The sequence below is a fragment of the Oryx dammah genome, unplaced genomic scaffold (assembly GCF_014754425.2).
Source record: "Oryx dammah isolate SB20612 unplaced genomic scaffold, SCBI_Odam_1.1 HiC_scaffold_18, whole genome shotgun sequence".
Taxonomy (NCBI): domain Eukaryota; kingdom Metazoa; phylum Chordata; class Mammalia; order Artiodactyla; family Bovidae; genus Oryx; species Oryx dammah.
The window spans coordinates 51,853,406-51,876,925 of record NW_024070202.1 but is presented as its reverse complement, the minus strand read 5'-3'; the positions used below and the strand labels follow the sequence as shown (position 1 = coordinate 51,876,925).

At 39.9% G+C, this 23,520-nt stretch overlaps 1 protein-coding gene across 1 annotated transcript in view; it reads left to right on the top strand.

Moving 5' to 3' along the window:
• The first annotated feature begins 15,464 nt into the window (after positions 1 to 15,464).
• The window catches only part of CAPZA2 (capping actin protein of muscle Z-line subunit alpha 2), a 57,458-nt gene continuing 49,402 nt past the window's right edge, over positions 15,465 to 23,520 (top strand). Inside the window, exon 1 of the mRNA XM_040260884.1 lies at positions 15,465 to 15,653. Within this exon, the coding sequence (XP_040116818.1) occupies positions 15,615 to 15,653 (39 nt within the window). The 5' untranslated portion in view covers positions 15,465 to 15,614. The remainder of the gene's footprint in view (positions 15,654 to 23,520) is intronic.

Below are 23,520 nucleotides of genomic sequence, written 5' to 3'. Positions count from 1 at the left end.
TCACTGGAAAGGGGGATTCTTACTCATTTTACTGATTCAAATGCTAATGACTTCCAGAGATACTTCACAGACACACCCAGAAATAATGTTTATCAGCTATCTGGCCAAAAAAAGCATCCTTAGAGTAGACAGTGAGGCCACCTGGAATGAGATCTTTTCCCCAGAAGAGATGACAGGTACTCCTTACAAGCTTTAACTGGAGACTCAGAGAGTATTAACCAATGGAACTGTGTGAGGGAGCAAAATCTTTGTGTAACCAGAGGGAGCAAAATCTTTGTGTAACCAGAAACCCCTCAGGGAAGTGGAGACTGGTAAGTGGCACTTATCTTCCAACTACATCCCCTCTGGCTTTTTTTTTTTTTTCAGACACCTAGGGTGGGAAGGCATATGGCTAAATAATCTTTCCCATCTTAATGAATAGTACCTGTGTTCACCTAGTTGATCAGACCAGAAACCTCAGTGTCACTTTTGACAATTCTCTTTCTTCACTCCCCAACTTTAATCCATCATCAAATGTTGTGTCCTCTAAAATATCATTTGATGTATATCTCTCCATCTTTACCACCTTTTCCCCTTTTCCCTCTAAGACTTTAGGTCTTTCCTGGACTTGGACAATAACCTTTTAACTGGCCTCCCCTCATCCACTTTTGCCATTTCCAACCCATGCTCCACATAGTATCTGGAGTAGATAACTCCCCTACTAAAATTTTCATAGCCCTTAGAGAAAGTCCACAAGTTTTTTTCATTGCTTAAAAGGCCCTCTGTGATCTGGCCCTTGTTTCATCCCTCCAGCTTCATTCAGCACCATTTCCCCTAGTTTACATGGTTCTAGACATACAGCCCTTTCCTTTGAGTTTCTCAAACCCACCAAACGTATCTAACATGTGTTTTCTTGGCCTGGAGATTCTTTCCTCAGTTCTTATCTTATCATTCCTCTTTACTCTTAAGGTATCAGTTTTATTGAATCAATAATTCAATAAATCAAAGTATCTACTCTGACCCATGTTCTGTGCTAGGCATTGTGAATGCAATAGAAGGCAAGACAGACCTGGATCCTATTCCACAATCTTACAATTTCCGTGAGAAAAGTGGGCACCAACAAATAGCATCCAGAGAAATGTAAAATAGCTCCATGGTGCGAGAAGATCCTATGATGGGGGATTTGACCTTGTCAGAAAGGTCAGAAGATAGAAAAAACAACTGAGTAGAAATCTGAAGAAGGATATCATTAAAGAAAAAACGGGGGGTTACAAGAAGAGCAAGTTATACATGCAGAGAGGCCCAGTAGAAGAGTAATTGTGGAACTTACAAAGAACCAAAAGAAAGCCAGTGCGGTGAAGCTGAGAGGAGGGAACTGTGGTAAGACATGAGCTAGAGATGTCGAAGCATGCAAGGCAGAGGCAGATGACTCTGCCACTCAGGGACTGGGCAGATAATGTGAAATTGCAAGAGGGAGGAGCAAAACCTATGAGAAAATGAAGACTATAAACCTTGCTTCTAACAGATTTGTATTTTGCAAAATGCAGTGTTTTGCAAAACTAAGAAAGAAATCAAAAACAAAACTGGATAATATCCTCATGTGGTAAGATATTACACCCCTGCAATCAAAACAAGATGCTCTTTCCAGCTGCAGTGTAGTGAGTGGATTGGAAGTTCTAGGTATGTTGGTAAAGTTCATACATTTATCTAGTTCTTCCTCCTTGACAAAACCTCACTAAAAGAAATTTTTTAAATTAATAAACATATAACAATGTGGAGGAAAAAAGGAAAGGATATAAAAGGCCAGGAATTTTGAGGCTGGAAAGCATAGGGACAATTGCAGCAGATTTAAGGACCTCAAAAAGCCAAATCCTAAACTAGTGATGGCAAAAACCAAGAATGAATCTCATTTGTACCCACAAAATCCTCAAGGGTCCATGACTTTGATAGCTCCAAACCCTTCTGAAAATCAGAAGGACTAGCTGAAGACTATATAAGAATCAGGTAGATCCTCGGATCCCCTCTCCTACTCTACATTGCTCTAGCCACTACCCCTTCCCCACCCTGGCAGAAGTCTGAAAGTTTATTCTCTGGAGAGGGTAAGTTAAAGGGATTCTGGACTGGTGGATACCAAACATAGTTAAAGGTTAAGATATTATGCCAAAATTAGGAATTAAAGGAACTTCCGGATGGCAAAACACCCAGCCTTTTTCCTCTACTTGGCTTCTGGAATACTATAAACCAGGCCTTTCCTCTCTGGCAGAAGATTAGAAGAGTCTGTTCTGGGGATTCTGACCAAAACAAGATGATCGTTACAGAACAGCCCTATCAGATGTTCCTAAAATAAAACTAAACTAGTTAACATGAGCTGATAACAAAGGAAAGAGAAACCTGGTAGTCAGGTTAGTCAGGGCTGTTACTTGAAAAAGCAGGGTTAAAAAGAAAAGATAAGACTAAACAAGAACACCAATCCAGGAAGTAAACTATTCAGATAACTGGAGTTGCAGGGAAAGCAGAAGAATGAAAATCATCAATGAAATGATTTTAATAGTTTCTCAGAACTGAAGGACATGACTTTCCAGATTGAAAGGACCCACAAAGCCAGAATAAAATAGATCCACAAAAGTCACTTTGTTGTGAAATTTCAGAACACTGAGCACAAAGAAAAGATCATAAACTGAAAAAAAAAAAAATCTAGAGACAACAGAGCAATGCCTCCAAAAATCTGAATGAAAATGAATTCCAATCTAGAATTCTGTATAAACTGTCACTCAAACATGAGGGTCAGGATAATGATGTTTTCAGGTGTAAAATTTTACCTCACATGTGGTCTATACTTCTATATCCCTTTGCTTAGGAAGCTTCTGGATGATATGTTCTACAAATATGAAAATAAAAAAGAAAAATTATTGGATATAGAAAATAAGAAAGCTGACACAGATGTCTAACAGATTCAACACACAGTACTAAAGGAGTCTCAGGAGAAGGAAAAAGGTAACACCAAAATGTTACCTAAGCACTTGAAAAAGAGGAGCATATGTCCAGACTGGAGCACAGTGCGCCTCAAGAAATGGGACATGTTGAGAGAGCCATCAAGGTAAAAATGCCTACTGTAACCTGAGGGCTGAGTGTAAATAAAGGTGATCCTCTCAATAAGATCTATCAAGTCAGGGACCATTTCTGTTTTGATCATTGTTCCATCTGCAGTAACTAGTAAGTGCTGATATATAATAGAAGTATAGTGAAAAAAGTTTTTAAGAATTTATGCATTATTAGACTTGAATACAATAAAGACCAGAATATTAATAACAGTTTACTCATGTCACAAGGTATAATATACTTTAATGATAATTCTTTATATTCATCCATCACTTTTTATCTTTTAAAGTACCTTTTACACATTATTTCACTGTTTCACAATAAATCTTTGAATTAGATGAAGACATTAAGAGATTCATACACGATCACTGGAATTTTAACTGCAAAACAAAAAACCAAAACCAAAAAACAGGGCTGAAACATGGGTATTCTAAACCAAAACTCTTTCTTATAGTTCATAAGGCCTTTTTGTCCACAATAATTACAGGGTAGGACAATGTCAAAGCAAACTGAAGAAAATATCTTTTTTTTTTCCTTTTCTTTTCTTAAAGATATTTTTTATGTAGGCCATTTTAAAAGTTTTTATTAATTTATTACAATATTGCTTCTGTATTATGTTTTGGTTTTTGGATGTGAGGCATGTTGGATTTTAGCTCCCCAACCAGTGATCAAACCAGCAGCCCCTGCATTAGAAAGAAAAGTCTTAACCACTGGACTGCCAGGGAAGTCCAGAGAGAAATATCTTTTTAATATTTTGTTTAAAAGAAAAGCTAAACATTCATGGCAATATTTTAGATATTTATTATGCTTATCACAGTGACTATGAATGAATACAATTCAATTTCCATCAGACTATGAATTACAAATAGCAATGATTTGTATGTTTATAAAGTATACAATGGGCTTCCCAGGTGGCTCAGTTGTAAAGAATCTGCCTGGCAGTGCAGAAGACACAGGAGATGCGGGGTCAGCCCCTGGGTTGGGAAGATCCCCTGAAGGAGGAAATGGCAATCCACCCCAATATTCTTGTCTGAAAAATCCCATGGACAGAGGAGCCTGGCAGGCTATAGTCCTTAGAATCACAAAGAGTCGGACAGAACTGAGCAACTGAACATGCACAGAGTGTACAGCATATACATATTTTTATCACAAAACACAATGTGGTAGATATCACTTTTGTTTCCCTTTTAAAAGGTGATAAAATTGAGGCTTAGAATTATTTCACTAATTGGCAGAAATCACAGAAGTATTTGTCCTAAAAATTAAATACAGAAATATTAGACTGAAAATATGAAGCTTGCTTATAAAAAGAAATTACTCTCCCAAGATATAGACATCCCTTTCTTCAATACTACTCAAAGCAGTATTGAGTAGTTTACTTATTCTAATATACTCTGCTATACATTAGCCTCTTACTTTGGCTACTCTGTCAAATATTGTGAAATTAGGAAACTTTTTTAAGATAAGTCAACTCATCTAAGAAGTGGTTAGTATAAACTCATAGAAGCAATCACATGTATACATCTTTAGAGTATAGATTTTCTCTGGAAGCATTAAGATTTAGATTAAAAATAAATATTAATAGCTTAACATTATAATATGCCTTATATTCACACTTTAGCCATGAGATAGGCAGTGTAGCAGATTAAGAAATACAAAGAGTAGAGTAGTATTCTCTATTTCCTCCTTTCATCCATTGCTTTAATATGTTTTACATCCAATCTTATAGGAAAACATTTCTCATTCATGCCAGTTATTTTGCATTCATCATATTGCATTATAGGCCCATATTTTTATAAGTCTAGCTTTCAAAACCAGAATGTAAGTTACTTTAGGATACGGATTATGTTCTACAATATAAAATTCTCTCTTGACTCCACCCCTTTGTTTTGCACAGTGTCTGACCCAAGTCAGGTGAGTTCCTGGCTTTGCTCTATTTCTCTCCATATTTAAAGTTACCTGCAAAATTAGCTCTACTCTATTACCAGGGCTAATCTTACTGAGGCAAGAATCAATTAAACTCTTTCCAAATCAATATTTTGGGGTTCATATTCAAGCATTTCCAACCTTGGTGAGGTACTCTAAGTTTGATAACTGGCCTCCCACCCCTCAGTCTTGAGCTCCAAATTGCTCTTGTATGCAAAACCTACCTTCTATTCTATTGCTGTTCTCCAACAGTGGAAACAGTGTCAGACTTTATTTTTTTGGGCTCCAAAATCACTGCAGATGGTGATTGCAGCCATGACATTAAAAGATGCTTACTCCTTGGAAGAAAAGTTATGACCAACCTAGATAGCATATTCAAAAGCAGAGACATTACTTTGCTGACTAAGGTCCGTCTAGTCAAGACTATGGTTTTTCCTGTGGTCATGTATGGATGTGAGAGTTGGGCTGTGAAGAAGGCTGAGCACCGAAGAATTGATGCTTTTGAACTGTGGTGTTGGAGAAGACTCTTGAGAGTCCCTTGGACTGCAAGTAGATCCAACCAGTCCATTCTGAAGGAGATCAGCCCTGAGATTTCTTTGGAAGGAATGATGCTAAAGCTGAAACTCCAGTACTTTGGCCACCTCATGAGAAGAGTTGACTCACTGGAAAAGACTCTGATGCTGGGAGGGACTGAGGGCAGGAGGAGAAGGGGACGACAGAGGATGAGATGGCTGGATGGCTTCACTGACTCGATGGACATGAGTCTGAGTGAACTCCAGGAGTTGGTGATGGACAGGGGGGCCTGGCGTGCTGCGATTCATGGGGTCACAAAGAGTCAGACACGACTGAGCGACTGAACTGAACTGAACTGAACTATTCCTAATCAGAAAGCTTTCCATAATACCTCAGTCCCTCCCAGGAAAGGCAAGTTGAGATCGGTTTTCTCCCTCAGGAGGAATCTGGATTGTAAATTATATCTCAGAGAAGTTCTGACCTGAGGCTTGGGAGCTGGGTTTTCATATGCCATCATCTGACAGCCATTGGTTGAGAACTGCTTCACAGCAGCCATGGTAGCCCAAGAGCCATCCTCCAGAGAAAGTTAGGTTCTGTGAAGTAGAGGTGAAAAAACACTGGAGCATAGGGATAGTCAAAGTGATCCGAGGGGTACTTGCAATGTCTGCCACAACTCTAGCCATCAGAAGTAGCTCACCAGAGAGAAGTGCAGAAAGCTGACTGCCCCACAGCCTGTGGCAGTGGCTAGGGATCATCAAAACACCCACCTGCAATGGATGCAGCTACAGTCACAGGAGAAGAAAGCCAGGTGACATGAACACTGAGCCATCTGTCCCACGCAGGAACATCAGGAAAGGTGCCAGAGCTGCAGCAGCTGGAGAGTTCTGATGAGATAGAGGGCAGCAGAGATGGTAACGGCCGTTATCCAAAGACAGAGGAAGACCTCAGTGTAAATATTTCTCAATAGACATGAACCACTGTGGCACCTCCGAAGATCCAGGACTTTGGGCTAGTACCCCTGCAGGCTTCCCTCATGGCTCAGTTCATAAAGAATCTACTGCAATGCAGGAGACACGACTTCGTCCCTGGGTTGGAAAGATCCCCTAGAGAAGGAAATGGCAAACTACTCCAGTAATCATGCCTGGGAAATCCCATGGACAGAGGAGCTTGCTGGGCTACAGTCCTTGGGGTCACAAGAGTTGGACATGACTAAACCACCACTACCACAGAGTACAATATTATTGTAGGTTGGTGTGACTTGAGGAAACACAAGTGACAAGCTTTTTTCTCTGCTATACTGTTATTCTGCTATTACTGAGTCCAAATAAGGGTTAAAAATATTACCAGACATTAAGGGGAAAAAAATCAAACATGTTGGATGCTTTTACTTGCTAATAGCATATCTATTCATTGTGTTGCTTCATTTTCCAGGTCAAGAGTCTGACTTAATTTTTACTCACACCCCATAATTTAAACTTACCAAATCGGAGAAATTTTTAAAGTGAGAAATTAGTCTAATATTCTTTATTCATGTTGTTTTCAAAATCATACAAGAAATCAGACTTATTAATTTGATCCATAAATACTGTTTGAATTAGCTACCATATTAAGTGGATTAAAAAGATAAAAAAGAAACAGTCCTGTGTTGGAAAAAAAAAAAAAAGCATGGGAATGATGAACACTAGATTCAGGTTAGTGCTTACCCATGGGAAGAAGAAATAGAATAGTATCTAGAAGGGGTAAAATCTGTTTTTTTTTTTTCATATATCTGACATCTTAATAATAATTGAGTAAATGTAAATAAATAAAAGCTTTAGTATTTTCTAAATACTAAAGTGGACTTCCCCGATGCCTCAGACTGGAAAGAATCTGCCTGCAAACAGGAGACCTGGGTTCAGTACATGGGTTGGGAAGATCCCTTGGAGTAGGAAATGCCAACCCACTCCAGTATTCTTGCCTGGAGAGTTCCATGGACAGAGGAGCCTGGGGGGCTTGAGTCCATGAGGTCACAAACAGTCAGACAACACTGACACTTCCCCTTTCAAATATTAAAGTAACCAAGTTTAGACAACTAAACTACAAGTAACCAATAGTTTAGACAACTGTTTGACTTAGAAAATAATTACTTTCAAAATATACATGATTTCTAACATTTTTCTACTGCCATAAAGGATATTATTTAAGACTAGTTGTGTTGATTATGAGAGACTAAGAACCAAATAACACTAACACTGGCAGTTTTTCTCAGAAGTGAGGTAAGCCGTATTTTTAAACTATGGATATTAGTTTTTCAGTGCAGAGATTAACTAAGAATACTGGTGAGTAGCCATTCCCTTTTCCAGGGGAAATTCCTGATTGAGGGATCAAACTCAGGCCTTTTGCATTGCTGGCAGATTCTTTACCATCTAAGCCACCAGGGAAGCCCCACTGTGGTGTTACATTAGTCTGTATCTGGTGCAAGTATTTAGCAGTTCAAAATTAATACTTTCTTCCACGGCTTAACTGCATATCAATAACCTCAGATATGCAGATGACACCACCCTTATGGCAGAAAGTGAAGAGGAACTAAAAAGCCTCTTGATGAAAGTGAAAGAGGAGAGTGAAAAAGTTGGCTTAAAGCTCAACATTCAGAAAACTGAGATCATGGCATCTGGTCCTATCACTTCATGGGACATAGATGGGGAAACAGTGGAAACTGTCAGACTTTATTTTCTGGGCTCCAAAATCACTGCAGATGGTGATTACAGCCATGAAATTAAAAGATACTTACTCCTTGGAAGGAAAGTTATGACCAACCTAGACAGCATATTGAAAAGCAGAGACATTACTTTGCCAACAAAGGTCCGTCTAGTCAAGGCTATGGTTTTTCCAGTAGTCATGTATGGATGTGAGAGTTGGACTGTGAAGAAAGCTGAGCGCCGAAGAATTGATGCTTTTGAAGTGTGGTGTTGGAGAAGACTCTTGAGAGTCCCTTGGACTGCAAGGAGATCCAACCAGTCCATTCTGAAGGAGATCAGTCCTGGGTGTTCTTTGGAAGGAATGATGCTAAAGCTAAAACTCCAGTACTTTGGCCACCTCATGCGAAGAATTGACTCATTGGAAAAGACTCTGATGCTGGGGGGGATTGGGGGCAGGAGGAAAAGGGGACGACAGAGGATGAGATGACTGGATGGCATCACCGACTTGATGGACACGAGTTTAAGTGAACTCCAGGAGTTGGTGATGGACAGGGAGGCCTGGTGTGCTGCAGTTCATGGGGTCGCAAGGAGTCGGACATGACTGAGCGACTGAACTGAACTGAACTGATAAATTTTATATTTACTTTTAATTGTATCAAGTGGGTGATAATAGGAGGTTTTTGAAAGGATTATCAGAAACTATACATAATTGCTGGTTGTGTCACTGTAGGGAACTGCATTTAAAGTATCACTGAGGTTATCAATGTGTGTGTACGTGTGTGCGTGTGTGCGTGTAAGCCACTTCAGTCGTGTCTGACTCTTTGTGACACTGTGGACTGTAGCCCACCAGGCTCCTCTGTCCGTAGGATTCTCCAGCCAAGAACACTGGAGTGGGTTGCCATGCCTTCCTCCAGGGTGATTATAAACATAGTCTGACTCAAATTATTATAGAACAGTACCAGATTTGGGAAAGGTTTCCAGAAGAAAAGAGCAGCCAATTAGTCAAACAACACGCTTACTGAGTACCTGACAAATTATTGATGTTAGGTGTTGCTGAATGAACAGAAACCAAAAAAAAGAAGAAGAAGAAAACAGAAATCCTGTTGATGAAGCAGGTTGTGGTGAATACCGGGGTGGTGGAGTAATCAACCTTCGGTAAGTTTTATTTGATGGAGAGTGCCTCAGCTTTAGAGAGGGAGAAGGATCTCAAGGTGGAAAGAACGTGGGAGACATAGTATGATGTTAGAATCTAATCTCAATTTCGTCACTTAGATGCAACCTTGGGCAAGTATTTTTTCTGTTTTTTTCTCCTGTAAAATGGAGTGTAATGCTGATACATGCCTTCCTTCAGGGGGCTGCAGTGAGAAATCGTGAAGAAATGATTTGTAAATTGTAAGAAGTAAACATATTCTTTATTTACATCCAGTAAGTCCTTGACCAAACTGTGTAGGATATCCTTTACCATGTCTTCTCTTCACCATTTACCCTCACAGGGCACCTGTTTTTCCCTGCGTGTGTCAGCAAGGTGTCCCTTCCTGTTCTCTCCCCAAATGAACTATGAGTTTTTTAGTAGCATACCTTCTGCTTGCTTTCCATCCACAAGAAATGATGATTGGCACACCATGACCATTCAGTAAATTGTGTGTGCATGCATGCTCAGTTGCTTTGGTCATGTCTGACTTTTTGCGACCCTATGGACTGTAGCCCACCAGGCTCCTCAGTCCATGGGATTCTCCAGGCAAGAATACTGGAGTGGGTTGTCACGCCCTCCTCCAGGGAATCTTCCCCACCCAGGGGTTGAACCAACGTCTTCTATGACTCCTGCATTGCAGGCAGATTCTTTACCTGCTGAGCCACCAGGGAAGCCCCCAGTAAATTACTTAAAAATTAAGTTTTACATAGGAAAAATTATTTTAGCTCTTTAAGGTATTCTCACGTGTCATTTACATGCAGCTGTCAAATTCATCTTGCTAGACGTATTTCTGATGGTGTCACTTCAAAAGTTGCCAAGTGTCTCATTTTCTACTCAATAATGTCTTTTTTAAAATATACTTTTAAAAATTGAAGTATAGTTGATTTACTATGTTGTGTTAGTTTCTGGTGTATTGTGAAGTGATTCAGTTACACACACAGACACACATAGACATATATGTGTGTGTATATATATATATATTCTTTTCCATTATGGTTTATTATAGGATATTGAATATAGTTCCTGTGCTATTCAGTAAGACCTTGTTGCTTATTTATTTTATAGAAAGTGGTTTGTATCTATCTACTAATCCCAAACTCCTAATTTATTCCTCCCCCACCACTTTCCCTTTGGTCACCATAAGTTTTTTGTTGTTGTTGTTGTTGTTGAAGCATAGTTGATTTACAATATTGCATTAGTTTCAGATATAATACTACTACTACTAAGTCGCTTCAGCCGTGTCCGACTCTGTGCGAACCCATAGACGGCAGCCACAGCAAGGTTAATCAATCATGTATATATCCACTCTGTTGTGTTTTTTTTAGATTCTTTTCTCATAGAGGCCATTACAGAGTACTGAGTAGAGGTCCCTGTGCTATACAGCAGCTATTATTAGTTATCTATTTTATATATGAAGTGAAGTGAAGTCGCTCAGTCGTGTCTGACTCTTTGTGACCCTGTGGACTGTAGCCCGCCAGGCTCCTCTGTCCATGGGATTCTCCAGGCAAGAATACTGGAGTGGGGTGCCATTTCCTTCTCCAATTTTATATATAGTAGTGTGTATATGTCAGTCCCAATTGCCCAGTTTACCCTTTCCGCCCTTTTTCCCTGGTAACCATAAGTTTGTTCTCTATGTCTGTGAGTTTGTTTCTGTTTTGTTGATAAGTTCATTTGTGTCACAGTTTAGATTCCACATACTGTTGTTGTTCAGTCACTCAGTCATGTCTGACTCTTTGTGACCCCATGGACTGTGGCACACCACACTTCCCAGTCCTTTACTACCTACCGGAGTTTGCTGAAACTCATATCCTTTAAGTCAATGATGCCATCCAACCATTACATCCTCTAACACCCTCTTCTGCCCTCAGTCTTCCTCAGCACCAGAGTCTTTCCCAATGAGTCCAGTCTTCACATCAGGTGGCCAAAGTAGTGGAGCTTCAACTTCAGTCAGTCCTTCCAATGAATATTCAAGGATGATTTCCTTTAGGATTCACTGGTTGGATCTCCTTGCTATCCAAGGGACTCTCAAGAGTCTTCTCCAGCACTACAGTTCAAAAGAATCAATTCCAGCCTTCTTTATGGTCCAACTCTTACATCCATACGTGACGAACAGAAAAACCATAGCTTTGACTCTACAGATCTTTGTCGACAAAGTGATGTCTCTGCTTTTTAATATGCTGTCTTAGGTTTGTCATAGCTTTTCTTTCATGGAGCAGGCGTCTTTTAACTTCATGACTGCAGTCACCATCCACGGTGATTTTGGAGCCCGAGAAGATAAAGTCTGTCACTGTTTCCATTTTTTCCCCCATCTATTTGCCATGTAGTGATGGGACCAGATGCCATGATCTTAGTTTTTTGAATGTTGAGTTTTAAGCCAGCTTTTCACTTTCCTCTTTCACTTTTATCAAGAGGCTCTTTAGTTCCTCTTCACTTTTTGCCATTAGGGTGTATCATCAGCACATCTGAGATTATTGATATTTCTCCTAGAAATCTTGATTCCAGCTTATAAATCATCCAGCCCAGCATTTCTCATGATGTACTCTGCATATTAGTTAAATAAGCAGCGTGACAATATACAGCTTTGACATACTCCTTTCCCAGTTTTGAACCAGTGTGTTGTTCTATGTCCAGTTCTAACTGTTGCTACTTGATCTGCATACAGGTTTCTCAGGAGGCAGATCAGGTGGTCTGGTATTCCCATCTCTTTGAGAATTTTCCAGTTTGTTGTGATCCATACAGTCAAAGGCTTTAGCGTAGTAAACGAAGCAAAAGTAAATGGTTTTCTGGAATTCTTTTGCTTTTTCTATGATCAAATGGATGTTGGCAATTTGATCTCTGTTCTTCTCCTTTTCTAAATCCAGCTTGTACATCTGGAATTTCTCTGTTCACATACTGTTGAAGCCTAGCTTGAAGGATTTTGAGCATTACCTTGCTAGCATATAAATGAGCTCAACTGTGCAATAGTTTGATCATTCTTTGGCATTGCCTTTCTTTGGGATTGGAATGAAAACTGACCTTTTCCAGTCCTGTGGCCACTGCTGAGTTTCCCAAATTTGCTGGCATGTTGGATGCAGTACTTTAATAGCATCATCTTTTAGGATTTGAAATAGCACAGCTGGAATTCCATTAGCTCCACTACCTTTGTTCATAGTAATACTTCCTAAGGCCCAGTTGACTTTACACTCCAGAACATCTGGCTCTAGGTGAGTGACCACACCACTGGGGTTATCTGGGTTATTAAGACCTTTTTTGAACAGTTCTTCTGTGTACTTTTGCCATCTCTTGTTAACATCTTTTGCTTCTGTTAGGTCCATAGTGATTCTGTCCTTTATTGTGCCCATCTTTGCATGAAATGTTCCCTTGGCATCTCTAATTTCTTGAAGAGATCACTAGTCTTTCCCATTCTATTTTTTCCCTCTATTTCTTTGCATTGTTCACTTAGGAAAGCTTTCTTATCTTTCCTTGCTATTACTGGGAATTCTGCATTCAGATGAATATATCTTTCCTTTCTCCTTTTTCTTTCTCTTCTCTTCTTGTCTCAGCTATTTGTAAGGCCTCCTCAGACAACTATTTTGCCTTGTTCCATTTCTTTTCCTTGGGGATGGTTTTGGTCACCACCTCCTGTACAATGTTAGGAACCTCCATCCAGAGTTCTTCAGACACTCTATCAGATCTGTACAATCATAAGGGATTTGATTTAGGTCATACCTGAATGGCCTACTGGTCTTCTGTACTTTCTTCAATGTAAATCTGAATTTTGCAATAAGGGGCTCATGATCTGAGCCACAGTTAGCTCCAGGTCTTGTTTTTTCTGACTGTATAGAGCTTCTCCATCTTCAGCTACAAAGAATATAATCCATCTGATTTCAGTATTGACCGTCTGGTGATGTCCATGTGTTGAGTTGTCTCTTGTGTTGTTGGAAGTGGGATTTTGCTATGACCAGTAAGTTCTTTGCCCTGCTTCCTTTTGTACTCCAAGGCCAAACTTGCCTGTTACTCCAGGTATCTCTTGACTTCCTACTTTTGCATTCCAGATTCCACATATGATTGAAATTATATGGTATTTGTCTTTCTCTTTCTGACTTCCTTTACTTGGTATGATAATCTCTGCTGCTAAGTGGCTTCAGTTGTGTCCGACTCTGTGTGACCTCATAGACGGCAGCCCACCAGGCTCCCCCATCCCTGGGACTTTCCAGGCAAGAACACTGGAGTGGGTTGCCATTTCCTTCTCCAATGCGTGAAAGTGAAAAGTGAAAGTGTAGTCGTTCAGTCGTGTCCGACTCTTCGAAACCCGATGGACTGCAGCCCACCAGGCTCCTCCATCCATGGGATTTTCCATGCAAGAGTGGGGTGCCATTGCTTTCTCCGATGATAATCTCTAGGTCCATCTATGTTGCCGCAGATGGCACTATTTCATTCTCTTTTATGTTTGCATAATATTCCATTGTATACATGTACCACATCTGGTTTATCCATTTATATGTCAATGGACATATAGTTTGCTTTCATATCTTGGCTATTGTAAATAATTATGCTATGAACATTGGAGTACATGCATCTTTTTGAATTAGAGGTTTCTCTGGATATATGCCCACAAGTGGTATTGCTGGGTCATATGGCAACTCTATTTTTAATTTTTTGAGGGACCTCCATACTGTTTTCCATAATTGCTGCACCAATTTCCATTCCCTTTAACAGTGTAGGGAGTTCCATGTTCCCCACATCCTCTCTAGCATTTGTTATTTGTAGACTTTCAAGTGATGGCCATTCTGACCAGTGTGAGTTATACCTCACTGTAGTTTTGATTTGCATTTCTCTAATAATTAGTGATGTTGAGCATCTTTTTATGTGCCTATTGGCCATGTGTATGTCTTCATTGCAGAAATGACATACATTGCAGAAATGACATACATTTCATTTTTTGATTGGATTGTTTGGTTTCTTGTTATTGAGTTGTATGCTCTGTTTGTATATTTTGGAAATTAAGCCCTTGACAGTTGCATAATTTGCAAATATTTTCTCCCAGTCTGTACTGAATATACTTTTTTATTGAGATATAATTGGCTTGTAACATTGTGCTAGTTTTAGGTGTACAACATAATGATTAAAGTATTAATCCCTATCTAAACTCTAAAGTCTTGCTACTCAGTCTGTGGTCTCCAGATGGGTAGCATTGACATTACCTGGGAGCTTGTTAGGAATACAGAGCCTGCAGCCCTATGCCAGACCTACTGAATCAGCAACTGCACTTTATAAAATTCCTAGCCAGTTTAAATACACAGCTTTGACTATATCTTCATCACTTTCCAAACTTGAAGATTCAGAAGTAGATACTAAATTGACAGACATCCAATAAAATTTGAGAACATAAGTAATTTTTTGATGTTGCTCAAATGTTTCATGGGAGAATTCTTAAATTATATGTAATACTATAAATTATATTCATCATTTATCTGAAATTCAATTTTTTACTGGGCTTTCCCATATTTAATCAGGCATTCCCTATTCAGAAGGGTAGGATCTATTTTAACATAACTGTGTATTACGTTTGTTTAACGAAGAAGCAACAAATTTCTTCAGAACTCAGGTTTCTTTGGGTTTTGCTAAACATTGTACATCTCCAGAGACCACAGTACCCGCCATCCACCCCCCGACCCACGCCCCAATGAGCGCGCGTGCGCTCACACACACACACACAATAAAGGACCAACAGTTATTTCTTTAATGAATATATCTGAACATCTTCCAATTATATACTGGGTTGTAAGTGCATATTTTAACTAACGTCGAATATTTTTCTCGTCACTAAAAAAAAAAAGTGTTTAAAAGCTATTTGTGCACTTGTTCACATTTTAGCTGGCAGAGTTCAGGACTTGATGGGAACATAATCAAGGGCTCAAAATGTACTCGTCGCAGACTGGGTCCATATGGTCCAACAGCGGGGAAAGAATTCTAAACTCAGGATGCTGACAAGCCCGTAGCAGACGGCGGTAGGCAACGCCCCCCCATTCCGGGGCCGCGGAGACACCCGCGCACGCGCACAGCCGTCCTTCGGGCCCGTGGGCCGGGTGGAGGGAGGCGGGGCTCCCAGGGCGCGTGCGCGGGCGGCCTGGGCTGTGAGCCCCTCCCTTGGCGGGGGCGCGCAGCGAGGAGGACCGCACGGAAAGGGGGAAGTCAGGTGCCCGCTACCGCCGCCGCCGCTACCGCGGTTTGTCGCCAGAAGAAAAATGGCGGATCTGGAGGAGCAGTTGTCTGATGAAGAGAAGGTAAGAGCCCCGGAGGCGGCGGAGCTAGTCGTTCGGGGAGCCAGTAGAGCCCCGCTGTATCGGCCCGGAGTCTGGTCGCCGGAGAAGGGCATTGGCCGGTGCCCTCGGCTGCCCTTCCTTCCCTTCTCCTCGCGGCGCCCGAGTGCCTGCCCCTGTCAGTCACCCGAGGCCGCGCGGGGGCAGGTCTCCGCCGGGCCTGCTCGCTCCGCTCCTTGTAGGGTGTGTGCTCGGAAAATAGGAAGCGCGAGCTGGGCGGCGGCGCTTGGCGCGACGGGCGGGGGCGGGGGGCGCGGAGGGCGGAGGCCGCTGGGGACCCTCTCCTGGCGCCTTGGCCGCGGGGCCCTGTGTCCGGGTCGGGAACTGCAGAAGGGTCTGGGTCCCGGCCTGGAAGCGGCCCAAGGACAGTACGCAGCCCGAAGGCCTGGCCGGGGTGAGGACTAAGGGGGAAAAATCGCTTAGGAAGCAGACCTTCACTTCTCTCTTCTAGTCCCTCCTCCTACTAGCAAAATGCTTCCTTTTCTAGGTTCTCTGGTTCTTTTTTTTTCCCTTTACCCGTGGAAGTCTTTTTTTTTTTTTCTTTTCTTTTCTTTTTCGTCTTTAGCTGTAGGCTCTGCAGTTCCCATGTTCCCCTGGAGGCAATGAAGTTGCTCACAAAAAGACACCCCCCTCCCCCAGTTGTTTGCTACCCCTGTTGGCAGCAGCCCTCCTGGGGGCCGATTTGGTGGCGCCCCATTGTACTGCTAGACTTCTTCGGAAAACGGGAGATTGTGCAACTCCTTTTACTGTATCTTAGATGCTGTGACAGCATTGGAAACAGATGAACTACTTAAGTTCTCAGGCATTTGAGGAAATCTGATCATTGAACTGGTTCTCTCGCGGTTTCACTTGGCCCCTGTGAGGTCCCACTCCCCAGTCTGTGTTTCGAGGGACAGGAGCACCCTACTAATTTTGAGTATTTCCTGGGAAGATCCTTCATCTTTCCCAAACTCAGAAGTAACTGACATAACTTTGAATTAGTTACAGTTTTTGAAGTGTCCACTCTTAATTTAGTAAGGCTCATTTTCTTAAGCTTCAAAGCAGTACTGTCATATATGGAAAACACAAATACTGGTGTTTAAGAATCTTGTTGTAAGCCTAAGGATATTTTCGGTTGGAACGTTCTGCTCCAAGTGTTTTTATATCTTGTGTTCTTGTACCGAAATGTCATGTTCTGTCTTCCCGTTGTAAACGTGCAGCAGTCAGCCTCATCATTAGTTTCGGAAAAAAAGTTGTTTTTTTCGATAACCTCTGGGCTCTGTGGTGAAAGTGATAAACTACAAAGTGGGGAGAGCAACAAGGTTCTCCATAATTCACAGGCCTGTTAGGCAGATCCTTATGTATATAAAAGTTGCTGCGCAGTATTCACATGTATGATATTGGTAAATAACCATAAATTGGTAACTGAAAATGTAAAGCAGGTGTGCATACACATTTAATAATAAGTAGTGGTAAAAAGTTTTTTGCAAAGGGATTGTCATGTTTCTCGTTCTGCTGTTGGTAAGTGGTGATTAGTAGCTCAGTTGACTAGAAATCTAGCTGAGGAGAGGAGTACTCAGTGTGGTAGTTAATATAGACCTGCCATGTGTTGTAAACGCCTAAAATAGCGAAGTTTTTTTCAAAATGAGATGTCACGATTTCTTCTCATCCGGCGCTAAACTCTTAAGTTGCGGGAATGAGATGGGGGGTCTTATTCTTTATGCGTGCCCAACACCATGTTTTAAGAATAAATGAATGAAAACTCATTTGAAGGAATTTCATGGGTTGTTTTTACTTAGAGTTTTGTAAGACTATTCTGAAAATATTTTACCTGTAAATTTCTAATTACTTTTTTTCGTGATTTAAGAAAAATATTAATTGTGGGATTAAATTCAAGTAACTGGTTAAGTGAAATTCTAACAGTCTTGTTACTTTATTTGTTTAAATGTTCTTTTTAATCTGTTGGAGAAGGACCCATCACATAGAATCGGAAATAGATTTAAGGTGATTTTTTTAAACTAATATCTGAATCATTTTACTTTTTTGCCACCTTGTTTGTAATTTTCAAGAATAAGTTTTTAATACTTCAGTGCTCTTGGAATTTCCATTACTGATTGCAGATATAAGGAGGGAAACTGTTAAGGCATGCAGTACTATGCTTTGTATATGCCTAACTCAAGAAAATACTTTTAATTTGTTGTAAGTTTGAAATAGGTTTTATTACTGCTGCTGCTGCTGCTAAGTCGCTTCAGTTGTGTCTGACTCTGTGCGACCCCATAGACGGCAGCCCACCAGGCTCCACCGTCCCTGGGACCAGGCAAGAACACTGGAGTGGGTTGCCATTTCCTTCTCCAATGCATGAAAGTGAAAAGTGAAAGTGAAGTCTAGGTTTTATTACTACTATTTCACAAAATAATTAAAATAAGTTTTGAAAAGCTTTAAGTTATTCACAGAAGGACACTTAAGTAGGCAGTACAAATGCGCTATTTAAACCTTAGTTTGTCTGAATCAAAAGTTGATACTCTTGTAACACTAGGCTTCCTTAACAATTGAGGATGGAATTTGGACTTATAAGTTTTAGTTTGACAGCTTAATTTGAAAAAGGAGAAACAGTAGTTCTGTTTGGTTTTAATAGAAGTTGTAAATAACTAAATGTTAAATAGTGTTGGGTTTTAATTTGTGTTTTGATCATTTTAGAACAAAGTTTATTTTTCTTTGACACATTTAAAAGTTTCATGCTGCTGGTATAGTTTCATATATACCTTGTGGTAGGACGCATTTTAGAAATTAATCTAGAATAATATCTTTGCTTTTTCAATCATGTACAGTTGTTTCTTGAGGATGCTGTGAAATTAATAACTTTTTCTCCTTTGGCCACTAGGTTAATAGGGAAGAAAATTACTTGAAGAAGCACAGTGAAGTTCTTTAAAGTTATTTGCTGTGGTATGTCCTGTAGACCTTTTTACATAGTTACAGAAGCCCTCCCCAGAACAGCTCCATGTTTCCATTCCTTAGTCAGCTACATTGTACAGAAAAGCATTCTTTGTGATTGAAATTATGTGAAATTGTGGTTGGTATAAGGCTCAAATGAAAAGAACTGCTTCCAGATTGCTCTCTAAATGAGAAATCCTGAAAGTCACTCCAGGCTTTGGAAAACACCTTAGTTATTGACTCGAAAGGATCTACGGCCCCTAAACTCACCCACCGCAGTGAGTAGAGTGATCCACTCTCATAACTTCAACTTTTGTAACTTTGTAGATGTGTCTCAGACACATAGCTCAGCCCTGCTTCTCTCCTTAGCACTGGTCACACATTTTTATCTGCTGGTCCTACTCACAGTAGAGATGCTCACAGTTAAGGAGATGCTAAAAATAAATTTATAATCTCCCCTCTGTCTCCCCTTACCCAAAGCAGGGCAGATACCCATCTCTTCCTGCTCATTTTTCTCTTTATGACTGTTCTCATTATTCAAGTCCCAGGTTTTTAATTTCAGGTTTATTTTAACTTTTTTCCTCCTTGTGCTCTCTGAACCTAACACTCAGTTTCCAAACCTTGTCCTTTCCATCAAAATATGTTTTATTCTAATTATTTTTTGCTTGAAAAAATTAATTCACTTATAAAAATATTTTATTTATAACCTCAGTTGACCAGACCATTAACAATTTATGAACTACTGTTGTTTAGTAACAAATTTTTATTGTATGAACAAAATGCAAATTGATTGTTCTGTGACTACCCAGTTGAAGAAATAAATCTAAGGGAAGAAAAAGAGAAGAATGTCTCATGTCTCTTTTATTTGCCACTGCTGGACTTTTATTATAAACTCTCTAGACAGATCCCTCTATCTTCCTGCCATTTTTCTACTCCCCAGCTTTTAGTTGCTGGATTCCTCCATTGCTTTTACGAGGAGGCCCAACTCTTGAAAATGGTGTTCGTGCCCTTGTATTCCATTCTAACCTAAATACCTAAATAGTTCTGACATTTCCAGTATATACTGTTATTCAGTCATGCTGTGACTTCAGAGAGACCTGCATGCTAACCCACATGCAGCACCTTGAGTTCATGGCTCAGTGGCCTCTGTTTTCTCTAAAATGTGGGAGTATCTTAGTGCATACGGTGCAGTGCAGTGAAGTGTTCAGAACAACAATTTCTGTGTTATTTTTCAGCAGACGCAAATATTCCTTCCCAGCTGAAAGAATAAAAAACTACCTAATTAAAAAATAAAAAAAATAAAATGTGGGAATATGTAATAGAAGGTTCATTCTCCATTAACTTCCTGTAAGTGTGACTGTTGCCTGGCATGTAAACACAATACATTTCAGTTCTTTTCCTCTGCTCCTGACTTACCTGCTTTGAGAACTGGTACTGCTCCCCAATTTCTCCCCTTTTTTGAAAAAATGAAAATATTACTCATCCTTCAAGATTTAGCTCAGCTCACTTGACTAGTTTTCTTTCTCCTGAAAGCTGTTTTCTCTTTCTTCTGAACCCTGTAACACGTCATTAGTATTAAATAGAGTTTTGCATATTATTTGTTTACTTGGTTTTTTCCCCTTGTATTCTATTGGAATTCCTTAGTGCAGAAATAATGCCATCTCTAGCATCTGTACAATATATGTGATGAGTACAGGGGTTCAATGAATGAATGAAGAAAGGAGTCATAAATTCACAGAATTAAAGAAAAAAACATTATTATGAAAAGTAGCAGCATATAAAGTCAGGTTTTAGAGGGAAAATCTAGTGTGCCCACATTTTTCACTTCTAAATAATGTTACAGATTTTAAAGATTCAGATAGTTAAATGAAATTCCTGGTGCTCTTTGAGGTGCAGGTGGTGATATTGGCTACAGTTCAAATCACTTACACATGCTAAATATGAATATGCAGTTTATATACTTCTCCCTCATACACAATCCTAATCAACCATAATTTGGCTTCAGAAGTTTTGTTTGTATGTAAAAACAAGGTAAGCTGCCAGTGTATCTCATCATGCTGGGCTCAGTCTCTCAGTCGTCTCTGACGCTTTGCGACCCCATGGACTGTAGCCTGCCAGGCTGCTCTGTCCATGGGATTCTCCAGGCAAGAGTACTGGAGAGGGTTGCCATGCCTTCTCCAGGGAATGTCCCCACCCAGGGGTCCAACCTGCATCTCCTGTGTTGCAAGTGAATTCTTTACTGCTGATCCACTGGGGAAGCCCCATATTTCGTCATAATTCATGTAAAGTCAATATTGTTGTTATTAACTAAAACAGTAAATCAACCAATAAGCTATTAATGTAGAAATTATACATTCTTAATTCCATTCTGTAGGTGAATGAATCCTGTTTTTGCACCAATAAAGTGTAAAAATTCCTACAGTAAGCAGAAACTTGATAGTTGCTATAACGTTCGTGGAGTTTCGTAGACTTTGCACACTAAAGCAAATTTGTAGTACTTTTCTGTACATTGAGGAATCATTCCTACATAAATGTAGAGGTAGGAGAGTCATATACATAGAGGGTAGTCATATGAGTAGTCATATACATAGAGCATTGCATTTTATAAGGATTTTTGAAAAAATTTTAATGTTACTTATTTGCTTTTTGGCTGCACTGTGTGGCATACAGGATCTTAGATCCTCAACCAAGGATTAAATCCAAGCCCCTTGCAGTGGAAGCATGGGGTTTTAACAACTGGACCACCGGGGAAGTCCTGCGCATCGAGTTTTAGTGTCAGAACACAGTACATAAAAACACTCGGAGACTACCGAGTAGATTTTAAGGTTGAAAAGTATGATGGGAAAACTTGACTTGTGGTTCCATGTTCTGACCTAAAAGCTTAATTGCCTGAAGCAGTAATTTATTGCAAGAGTCATATATATCAAAGAAAATAGGGGTTTCATAGAACCACTTATAGTTGTCAAAAAAAGAGTTTCATAAATTTTATTTTGAAGGATAGAACTACAATTTTCATCTACTTTCAAGACACATGTTCTACTGTGAACCTATGGATGAGAACTTTTCTTGCTCGTTTTAGTTCACAGGTGTTGTACAAGGTTCCTACTGAGAGTGAATGTAACTACCTCCCTGTTCATTCACTTATCAAATATAGTAATACCATATTTCATTGGTTTCACAGCTCATCATTTTCCATATTTTAAAATCTCTGAAATTAGGCTGCATTGTACAATGCATGGCTTGTGAGACTGGTAGCATTTTTCCTTTTTTAGTGATCCATGAAATTATGCATCTTACATTGATTCTGAATCAATGAAGCAAGGATATAATGCTATAAGAAACACACTGAAATCTAAACATGAAGGCGTTGGTGGTGGAGGCTTTGCTTGGCCTCACTCATTCTTTGTATATCTAGTGTGGGTCAGCGGCAGAAGAGCCGTGATCAGTGAAGTCATATAGTTTCAGGCTCTTGGAGAATTTCAGTCTAAATGTGGGTTTTCTGATATGATTCTTACACACAATGGAATATTATTCAGCCATGAGAAAGGAGGATAGCCTACCCTCTGTGACAACAGGGATGGACCTTGAGCACCTTGTGCTAAGTGAAATAAGTGTAGATAAAGACAAGTACTGTACATTATCACTTATATGTGGAATCTAAAAAGAGTCAAACCTGTTAAAACAGTAAAAGGTGGTTATCAGAGAATGTAGAGTGGGGGCGTAAGATAAGGGTACAAACTTATGAGTAGTAAATAAACCATAGTGACTTGATCCTCAATATAATGAATATAGACAGTATTGTACTAAAATTATGTGAATGAATATTGCTTCAGTGGAAATCAAGTTACAGTATATAAATATATCCAAGTAACAGGCTGTACACCTTAAATCAACAAAACAGAGCATGTGAAATTTACCCTTCTCCTCAAAAAAAAAGTCTTAGACTTTTTTTTTTTACCACTGTCCCCATAGTGGGAAAGAAATGCAGTGAATACCATACTGGCTTTTAAAGGTCTCTTCCCCTACTCCTATCCTGCCTTCTCCTAAGAGACTCACTGCACTTCTGCTTAGATTTCCATTTTCTGAAGCAAGTTATATCTGTAAACCTAATTTCAGAGGGAGCAGGGAAGAAGAGGAGAAATGCAGTATTTGTGAATAAATGAAACCATAGATTAAGTCTTATATTCACTGAAGGCTGGTGATGTGGTTACCTGTTTGGTAGACACAATGTAACACTATAGATAGATTCAGAGGTGAATTGGATATATATAACATACATATTGCACAGAGTCAGAAAGCAGTACGTTCTTGGAAATTCAGAAGATGGAAAAGTTATCTCTGCCTTGGAGGATGGTAGGCATCAGTTAGCGTACAAGCTCATGCTAAAGAGCACAACATAGGAAGAAAAACGGAAAAGTAGGAATGAGCAGGAAGTGTGACTTAAGTACATTAAGTAAGAGATGAAAAGACAAACTGTGCTGTTAAACAGCACAGATTTTCTCAGTCTCAGCACTATTCACTTTTGGGCCAGGTAACTCTTTGTTATGGGACTGTCCTGTGCATTTCAGGATGTTTGGGCATCCTTGGCCCATGTGGTCACAAATGTTTCCTTTAGTATGAAATGGCCCCTGGTTGAGAACCATGGGTCTAGAAAGATTGGAACTAGCTATTGAGACCAGTTGGGAAACTGACTTAAGTGTTAGGATGTGATTTAAAGTTGTTTTCACAAGTCACAGAGGGAAGAAAAGAAAATAATTGCTAACATTTCAGGGTTGGGATCAACAAGTCATGGTGAGTGTAGAGAAAGGGAAAAATCAATGATAACTGTGAACATTAAAATCTGGTTGACTGAGAAGTGGAACCACCACTAACAGCTAAAGAAAACAGGAGAGAAGATGCACAGATTGGGGGAATAATAGTG